The sequence below is a fragment of the Medicago truncatula genome, chromosome 1, assembly GCF_003473485.1.
Source record: "Medicago truncatula cultivar Jemalong A17 chromosome 1, MtrunA17r5.0-ANR, whole genome shotgun sequence".
In the NCBI taxonomy this organism is placed as follows: Eukaryota; Viridiplantae; Streptophyta; class Magnoliopsida; order Fabales; family Fabaceae; genus Medicago; species Medicago truncatula.
In genome coordinates, this window is record NC_053042.1 from 38,631,590 (window position 1) to 38,641,802 (window position 10,213).

General features: G+C 35.3%; 1 protein-coding gene across 1 annotated transcript; it reads right to left on the minus strand.

Annotated features, from left to right (window-relative positions):
* Positions 1-305: 305 nt before the first annotated feature.
* Positions 306-9,397, minus strand: LOC25484563 (serine/threonine-protein kinase BLUS1). Its single transcript, XM_013613411.3, has 18 exons — positions 8,644-9,397; positions 8,176-8,302; positions 7,981-8,049; positions 6,597-6,767; positions 6,447-6,512; positions 5,553-5,621; positions 5,398-5,469; positions 4,938-5,242; positions 2,892-3,028; positions 2,688-2,782; positions 2,581-2,619; positions 2,425-2,490; positions 2,162-2,263; positions 1,996-2,047; positions 1,852-1,907; positions 1,615-1,679; positions 1,472-1,523; positions 306-863 (listed from the first exon to the last, which is right to left on the minus strand). The coding sequence occupies exons 1-18, from the start codon at positions 9,186-9,188 to the stop codon at positions 798-800; spliced, it is 2,154 nt and encodes a 717-aa protein (XP_013468865.1). The 5' UTR covers positions 9,189-9,397; the 3' UTR covers positions 306-797.
* Between the last annotated feature and the right edge of the window lie 816 nt (positions 9,398-10,213).

The window sequence follows — 10,213 nt, forward strand, 5'->3', positions numbered from 1 at the left end:
CATTTAAAAAAATAAATAAAGGGACCAGACGTGCATTATGCATTTTATTTATTGATGCTGGAAAACAATAATTAAATTATTTTATTTTGTAAAAAAAAGTTAATTTGACTGGCTGACTGATTTACAGTGGTATATTTTTGCTCTAAACTTTTTGATCCAACACAAGATATTCAAACCGATATTGGAAAGCAAAATCAGTTTTCGCATAACAAAAAATCACGTTTAAATCAATTCTAATACAAATCAACATGAAACCAAACGCACTAAACTTGAATAGTTGAAAAACATTTAATTATGTTGATTCATTTGGTACAAAATTCTATTCTTATTCAGCAGGTAGAATACAATAAACCTATACATGCTCAAATCCGATATAGGAATAATAATTTATGATTATAAACAACATAATATGTAGGGATATTACTATCCCAACGGGGTTTTGTCCCCATAACTTAAACTCCTAATTAATCTGCAAGCATAGCAGATTGCAGTATGATACAACAGAAAAGTTTATGTACATCTGAATCTTGAATGAAATAAATAATGAGATCATTTTGCTCATTTTCACTTGCCTGGCTTTCAGATCGTTACAAAGGTTTGTCGAAAACAAGGCAAGCTGAACGGGAGAAGATACATGACTCTTATCGACCATCAACATGCAAAAAGCAGAACCTCTTTGGCAGAGAGATAGGGAGAGAGAGAGAGGAGGGGGGGAGAGAATGGAGTGAAACTTATAATTTATCATCATTAGCTGGGTGTACGCTTACTTCACTAAACACTATAGTTATTATCCGCATTCATGCACCTTCCTCTCTTTCCCCGTTTTGTTGCTGACTGTAGAAAGCTGCTACCTGTTGTTGCAACTGTTAAAAGGGATAACCAAATTATTCATTAGTTTGGCTGAAACTTTTAGGCCCTTTCATGGCCTTGAACATGATAAGACAGTTATAGATTGGACAAGTGAGTGATAAGAGTATATACGATGAATAACATGATAACTTTTTTAATATCTTCCTATCCTATTTGTTAGTTTTTAACTCAGCCTTAGGCTTGAGGAAAAGTTTAAGCTAATAAGGTAATGGAATTGACTTGTAATATTAGAATACAAAATAATGGTTTATAATATTGTATACAATAATAGTTAATCCTATCATATCTTCTTTATGCTATCTTCAAGATGAGCCCTTAGAGAGTGTTTGGATGGGGGAATGTTTTGAGGGAATGTAATGTTTTGAGGGAATTCAACTACTTTGAGGTGAATTCTATTGTTTGAATCCACCTCAAAATAATTGAATTCCCTCAAAACATTATATTACCTCAAAATATTTCCCCATCCAAACACACTATTAAGGTTTCAACCTAAATTCTCCAAGTTGGACATCGCATATATGTAGTGCAAGCAAAAACAAAAAAGAAGCTAAAGAGCAACCAAGCATGACGATGAAATATAAAAACTTGTAGAGTAACTTACATGCATGTGTTTTAACTTCTCAGAAGTAAGTTCATCTGTCAAACTGACCATCCTGTTAACATAAGATAGAAGGACCAGGTGAGATTTTTGAAGTCAAAGAGAAAGGGCTACTCAAAGTATTTTACAAACTTATAGTAACTAACCGAGACTGAAGTTCTGAAATTTTGGCCAGTAGAAGTTGTTCTCTTTCTGAAGTTGCTGTATCAACCTATAAAGCGTTCGAGAAAAAAACCAAGCTCATGAAAAATCATGTTTTACAATGTGTGGATTATGTCACCACAACAGAGTTGACAAGTGCTTAGCCAGATATTGACATACGCAATAGTTACAAATAATTAAGCATTCAAGTGACGGGATATATGGAGTGAAAATTTGCTTACACTGCCATTATTCTCTGAACTGCGAGGCATTGGTGGCAATTTTCCATTCTGAGAAGCTGAAAATATTAAATGCAATTGTCATGTAACCAATGCTATACAGGAAAAAGAATGTCCTCAAACATAATTGGAAAATCTTTCACTCACCATCATTTGGCTCAGCAGTTTGCAAGCTACTCAACAGACTCATTATAAGATCCTGGAATGAAACAGAACTCTCCAATAAGATTATAAGTTGCTAAAGTTACATTATCAGTTTTCCAACGGAAACACAAGCAAATTAAATGTCATTTCTAAAACTTCAGTTTCTCACCTGTTGAATAGACATCTGCTGGTAAAGATTGTGAAGGTGAGGCACGATAACTGATGCGGGAACATTCAAATTGGCAGAATCATTGGAAGACTGTCCAGTTGGCTAAAGAGAAATACATCCAAGACAGACAAGCATTATATATCAAACGATTGCAATAATCAATGAAACATCATAGATACTCTTTAACCAACCAAAGATGCCAATATCACAAAAACTATGATAAATAAGAAAGCTGGCTTTAGAATAAATGGCAAGTTACAAACCATTTGTTGTTTGAAATCCAACATCCAATCACCAACACTGGCAGATTTCCTCAGTGGTGAAGAATCCTATACGTAAATGTAACAGGGAGAGAATATCAAATAAGACAGGTAAAGAACATAAATAATTGGCAATAATCAATTAGACCATCAACCAACCTGTGAAGATCGACGTGAAACTGAACTTGCAGGAATATCCTGAGCAACAAATGAAGTCAGTAAAAGTTGTAGACAGGAACAAATCAATTTTTGGAATAAATATATACCTTCACTAGATCTAAATTTTCTGATGTCACTGAGAACCGCCCTTTAATTTGCACTAGATTAGCCTTTGATTTATCATCTGGGGAATCTCTGAATCCTAAGAAGAGTTAATGGAACAAAAATCAAAACCAAGTGCTTAACAGGATTGGTTCAAAAAATACCAGAACTTGCAAAATAGCTTACAATGCAAATGATAATTGAAATACCTCCAGAGGATTTTATTGGGGCTGATAAACTATTTGCCGAAGCTCGATTAGGAAGCATCAATGGACCACTAAAGCTTGGAGCTCGTCGCATATCACGATTAATTTTCTCACCAGGTAACTGATTTTCATTCTCAAACCTACACGCAGCAAAGGATTGCAAATTAAATTGGAAAAGGACACCTAAATCATCTATAAGCATAAAGTGACAAATTGGAAAGCTGCGTACAGTAAACGTTGGCTTTATTTATTTTAAATTTAAATTAAACTAGTTACATAGTACAGTTATAATCCCCTCAATAAAGATAAAAGTGAATAAAAGGATTCTACCGAAAACACATCCTCTAGAAAGATAGACTGAAAACTTTTCTAGAATTCCATACAAAATAAAGTAAGAAATTGATTGCCTATGGTTTATTAAATGTATTTTCTAACTTCATGTCAGCAATAATCATCATTAAAATAAATTATACAATAACTTAAAACTTAATTATTTTCCGGTTCCACATTGTCAGCTGCAAGTCCAAAAGGAGAATGTAGCAAATGTGGAGGCAAGGGCTGGCTTCTCCACAATCAAATGCATAGCACATAGAAAACATGGATGGAGTAGCAAGATAATAGGGGGAGTACAGGTCGAGGTATCGTTCAGATGTGTTAGAATTGACCAAACAAGGCAAAGGCTTTGTTGTAAGGGGAAACCCCTTGGAGGAGAATCTTTTTCCCTATTCTAAAACATTTGAAGAAAAATGTTCCTTATCTTTGCTTGTTTTGATAATTTTTCACTTCTCAACTCTGGGTTCCTAAACCAATAGTACAACCTGTAGGATAGGATTTCTTGTCAGGGAAGAAATGAAGAAGTAAATGGTGCAAAATTGGCGGCAAGGGCTGGGTCCTCCACAATCAAACATTTAGCACATGGAAAACATGGATGGAGTAGTTTAGAATTTTGAAATCTCGGATCTCATTCTCGGGAAATGATGTCAACAGTTCCTAGTTTAATGATAGTAACTCATTTGGTTGGATATGAGGAAAGAGAACGCAAAACCAGAACAAGCTTGGTCATTGGAGACGAAACAGGAAAATCAAGAAACAAAACCTGAACCTGATAAGGTAATAGAAACAAATGATGAACCAGTGGCTGATGTGGTCAAGACAAAAGTTAAAGGAGGAGATACCGATATGGCTAAAGTGTTTATAGCACACACTAACGGATTTCATAGAGATGATGACGGACGAAATCCATCGTAAGTTTGTTACGATGAAAAGGAAATCACCAGTCACAGTTGTGTCTTAGTGTAAACATAAGGGTCAAGAAAGAGATAGGTCTGTTTACTGCGGTAAAGCACGGGCGGAAGTACCGCTTGCCTCGTGGGAAAAAAAAATTAGGAGTTCGGCTATGCCCCCACTGGCCAGCACAACTGAAGCTGACAGACGTCAGGTGTGTGCACCTAAGAGATCCATCACGCTGGTGCAAAGAAGTGGGCTCTGGAGGAGGAGGAAAAGAAACAGGGAGGAAAAGAAAGGAGTAGGGACAGAATTGACATTCTGCAAAGAGGGTTTGATTCTTGACCAAGTCCAAATTGGTTTTAGTAATGAAACTTGTTAAGGTGAGCTAATGCATCTGCCAACCACACTGATATTTGGACATTATGGCAAGGGCCATGCGCAAGCTGATAGAATAAAATAGTCTCTTACTGTTCCTGGACCAGTGTAGATCAAAATGGACAGACAAGAATGGGTATAGTTTCCTAGATTTCCAGTTTCCAAATTGCAACTTCGTGGGCAAGGTTGAATTTTAAGGGGTAGCATTGTTAGGACATAACATAATGGAAAATCAGTTAGAGACAGTTAGTGCAGTTAGCAACGAGTTCGATAAATAAATGGAAGGAAGGTACAAGGGTTCAGGTATCAGTATCATTCAGATTTGGTCGCTATGAGTCCTTCCATTTTATTCTGTCCCTTTTCTTTTCATTCCAATCTCTAAAGCTTCTAATTATAACCCAAAATAAGAGCAAAAAACAAAGATATAATCTGAAATATGCAACATACCTTTCAAATAGACGCCCTTTTTCGGGTAAATAATGACCAAGCACTGTTCCAGGCACCAGTGGCCCACTTTGGGTTTTGCCAACTTTCACTGCCTGAGTTTTAATCTTTCCTGTTCCCATGTCCTTCTCTGAAGTAGATGTTGTTGCCTCAGCAATTGATCCATTTCTTTTATCACTCTGAAGTATGTCATTACCACCAACATGTAACGCGGGCACATTACTACCACCAACTTGTAATGCGAACTCATTTTCCTGTGAGTTATCTGAATTCCTCTTGTCCACACCAAACTGGGAATCACTTGTATCCTGTCATTTCAATTAACAGAAAATTTCATCGATTATTTTTACAGTGAGAAATCACTAGACATGATTTGTTATAAGATACTGTGGCCCCTATGTAGCTAACTAGGGGCCTCCACCTAGTGGGAAAAGGCGTGATAGTTCAGAACAGTTGAACTAACCTTATTAGAGTTGAAGAACTTGTTTTCATCTTCTTCCTTTATCTCTGCAATATCATCATCCTCCTCTTGTACCTGGTAAGATCATAAAATATTAGTTCTGACCAAACAGAGAAAAACACCGGCCAGGTATAATCTGAAAACACAATAATTCATACCAATGAAGCTTGAGCTTTCAAATCATCAACGTCGAAATTCCATGCACTAACTCCTCGCTTATATTCACTCTAGAAAGGGAAATATATAAATGGATTAGACTTCAATGGTTATAAAATCAACGATGTTGGTTTCTCTTTTCTGGAAGAAAACATACGCTTCAATAGATGTTAACTGAACCTTTAAAATGTCAAGCTTTCAAAAGATAGGTTATCTCACTTGAAAACCAAAAACATTCTTAGAATTGGGACCAATAACCGAAAAACCTCCCCTTTGTATATATAGACTATAGACTATGGAAAGTACTTCATTTATTTGTTTGTTAATTCTTTTTGTGGCGTTTGGCCAAACCATTATAGGGCTTTTAAGTGCCAGTAGAAAGAAAAAAGAGAGAGAAAAAAAACTTGTATTCAAGATAAGCAAAAACAAGGACATTCTCCAAGGAAACAAAGAAGCAAGAAAAATAAGTTTTTCACATATCTTTTTCTTTATAATAGAGCATTTTGTAGAAATGCTCTTTGCGAAAGCATTTACCAAACTAGCAAACTTTCATAGCAAGGTCAAATAAGTGTGCAATCTTGGTTATTACTATGATTTATAAATTAGAAAAAGAAGTCCAGAAATTGCCAGTTCTTTCCTTTTACAATTAATTCTACGAAAATCAACCAAAGGTCTACCATTCCAAGTAATGCACTGTATCTAACAACCAGACTGGAATAAACTATACAATAAAGTTTTCAAGTAATGAAAGAAACTAGTATCAAGAGAAAAGAAAAGTAAAATGACAAACCTATATATGTATCAACCCATATATAAAAATGCTAGCAGGATCCACTGGATCCTGAAAACAATGCACCACAGTTTATGACAAATAAAAATTGAATATCAGTTTTTACCTGAGATATTGCTTCTTGTTCTGCAGAAGGCATTCTCTTCAGTGCTAGTTGAGCTGCATCTTTAAGCTGCAAGATTGTACTGAAGTCATGCAAATGTAACATAACAAGAGAAATTACAGAACAGGCACTGAAGAAGGCATGAAATCAAACCTGGAGGGCTTTTACACGAGTCCAAAGAGGCGGTAAATCAGCAAATAATTTCTTCACAGAAAGCTCCGGAGGCTTAGCTTGTTTGAAGAATGAGTGTTTCAGTAACTTGTCCACAGACGGCCTCTTCGTTTGATCTTTTACCAGGCACATAGCAACCATTTCCTTAAAAGACTGATCACAACTGGAAGTACGTTAATTAGACTACCACTATTAAAGTACTCCTTTTGTTTTTGAGGAATACTACTAAAGTACTAATACTATTAATTTACTATATTTATTAATTCAGCACATTGTAACTTCAATATCGAAACAATATTCAACATTTTAAATTGATGTTGCAGTAGAGTTGCATCATTATTGTTAATATTGCAGATAATCACAAATCAAATATGAATTGTAAGCCCCCAATCGTGGTTGCAGTAGAGACTACATCATTATCGTTAGTATTGCATATAATCACAATCAAATATGAGCCCCAATCGCGGTTGCAGTAGAGATTGCATCGTTGTCCTTAGTATTGTAGATAATCACAATCAAATATGACAGATGCAACCCCAACTGCGGCCGCAATAGAGATTGCATTTTTATCCTTAATTAATATTGCAGTTGGTCACAGTCAAATATGACCGATGCAGGCAAAATTGTGTGCATTGTTATCCTTGATAATGCAGATAATCACAATCAAATATGACGGACGCGTTCAAATATGACTGATGCGTCCCTAATCGCAGTCGTATGAGAGATTGTACATTATACTTAATACTGTATATACTGCAGATAATCAGAATCAAATATGACTGATGCGTCCCAAATCGCAGTCGTATTAGAGATTGCATCATTATCCTTATTGGTAGATGATCACAAATCAGATATGAATGATAAGCCCCTAACCGCGGTCACAGTAGAGATTGCATTGTTATCGTTACTATCGCTAAATAATATCAGTGTAAGCAACCCCAATTGCAGTCTCAATAGAGATTGCACTATTATCCCATTATCCTTAATAGTGCAGATAATCACGATCAAATATGATTGATGAAGCCTCAATCGTGGTCGAAGCAGAGATTGCATCGTTTTCCTTAATATTGCAGATAATCACAATCAAATATGACTGATGCAGCCCCAAACGCGATTGCAATAGAGTTTGCATCATTATCCTTAATATTGCGAGAAAAACGCAATCGAATATGACTGATGCATCCGCCAACCGTGGCCACACAATATTTTACAAAACTTCATCGATATCGAAATACTTTTTCACTCCCATCATTTATTAGCCATAATGAACGAAAAACAAAATAAAACCACATGTATACTATTAAAGAAGTATCTCAGGTAAGTAACAACTAACAACGCAACGTGTATGCAGAAAGAAAAGGCATACCTTCGAGAACTTTCTATCACGATCGTAATCAAGGCCAGGAGGTGCATTCTGTATGGTCATGAGTAAAACCTATATATATACACAAAACAAACAATTTATAGTAGCAAATCACTATCTCCCTCACCTCACCATCATAACGACAAAAAGTCGAATAGAACAACAACCACATGTATCCCTTCATAGATAGACAAATACCTTCATTGGAGGATACTTCGAAAAAGGCGCATGACCATGAGCCAACTCAAGCGCCGTAATTCCGAAAGACCAAATATCAGCCTTGAAATTATAACCAGTACCAGGTTGCAACACCTCCGGCGCCATCCTTCAAAACCACAAAAACAACATTCAAATCATTGAGTCTGATAACGACACAACACTGAATACTTACATGCAATCATTCCAGTTTCTCAAACTATTACAGTATCAATGTATCAGTGTCTGTGTCAGTGCTTCATTTCACTTCATATACACTATCCATCACTGAAAATACATATTAAAGGCTGGTGTCTGACACTAACATAACACCGAATATTTACATTCAATCATTCGATTATCTCAAATTATAACACTACTTACTTATTCGTGTTTGTGTCAGTGGTTCATAAAACATGCATAAGGAATAAATAATTAAGCACGAAAACGAAGTATAAAACTAAAAATTACCAGCAAGGAGTACCGACGAAAGTATTTCTAGAACGCTGACGATCACCAGTATCAAACATAGAAGCAGAAACACCAAAATCCGAAAGTTTGACTTCACCATTAGAATCAAGCAAAATATTACCAGCTTTAACATCACGATGAATGTGTCCATGTTGATGAAGATAATCCAAAGCTTTCAACGTCTCTTTCAAAATGGATCCAATAGCATCTTCTTCAAATCCATCAGGATAAGCTGATTTCATCAAATGCAAACATGAACCTTGCGCCATAAAAGGCATAATCACCCAAAGTTTACGATCCACAACGAACGAACAATACGATTTGACAACGTTTCGATGATCGATTAAGCTCATGATCTGTGCTTCTTTACGAATATCATCGAAATTTGAATTGCATCGATCTAGATCGAGAGATTTCACCGCTACTTCTTCGTTGTATGGAAGATAAACTGCATGATAAACCGTTGCGCTTGCACCGTAACCAACTTCTTCTAGAAGCTTGTAATCTTGAGGATTCGCTGAGTAGCTTCTGCTTCCTGAACCCATTTAGTGATGTGTTTGGTTTCTGTTTGTTGACTCAAGTCAATTTTATATATAACAAGCACAAAACTCAAATTTTCAAAAATCGATTATTCGAACAACTAAAGAAAAAGCACTTAATGATGAGTACTAAGCTTCTTCTTTGTGTTTACCCATTTTCTTCGCAGTCTTCGAGTTTCAATCTATCTTCTACTAACATCTACAATAAATAAAAGATTATAGTTTGTAATAAGAAGATAATAAGCCGTGTTAATTGTTGCAATTTTATTTTACTTTATTAAATTAATTTGGTAATTTATTATTGTTATTTTTGGTATTATTGTGATTTTGACTGAAATTTATTATTAATTATGATTATGATATTTTGGATTTTTTATAAGCTTATGGGTCTTGGGCTTTGTCATCTTTTTTTGGCAAAAACTATTTAGGTGTAGGCAAAAGCTATTTAGATGTAGGTTTAAGTTTCTATTAGGGAGGGAGAAGCTTTTTGAGACTTTGACATGTTATTCCTTATATTCTAAAGTTTGATTAATCTCATAATTTTTGGGTTAGATTCCAAAGGTGTGGTTGACAACTTCAATCTACTACATTTGGTTGATTCATAATTTAAGACCATTTTTATTCAAGTTTGTATATGTTTTAGTCTATGCCACAAAATCATCTTGGGTAGGTTGAAGGTGGTGGGTGTTTTCTCTTATGGTGGTTATTTGATAGGAGTACATGTAAAGCTGCTCTGATGTCAAAGTCGGTATAAGTATAATATAGTTAAGGAGTGAAGAGTACAAGAGCTACTTGAATCATGGCAAGTTATACACTTCTTATTGATAGTGAAAGAGTTATCGTTGTGGTTTTTATGTCTTTTGATCATATGGTGACGTGATTAGATGTTCGTTCGGTTGGTCCAATATCCTAAATATTTTTTTTAAACAATCCTAAATATAGTTGGTTCTCTTGTTTATACACATTAACATATCAATACGTAGTATCAACCCAGTGTTATAGACCAAAATATTTGATAATGAATGATATAG

Excerpts from the sequence above, each read along its gene's own strand:
- LOC25484563 (XM_013613411.3), bottom strand. The coding sequence starts at position 9,188 with ATGGGTTCAGGAAGCAGAAGCTACTCAGCGAATCCTCAAGATTACAAG. Across the intron at positions 5,622-6,446 it reads AACAAGAAGCAATATCTCAG|AGTGAATATAAGCGAGGAGT; the intron begins GTAAAAACTGAT and ends TTCCCTTTCTAG. Across the intron at positions 864-1,471 it reads AGAAGTTAAAACACATGCAT|TTGCAACAACAGGTAGCAGC; the intron begins GTAAGTTACTCT and ends CCCTTTTAACAG.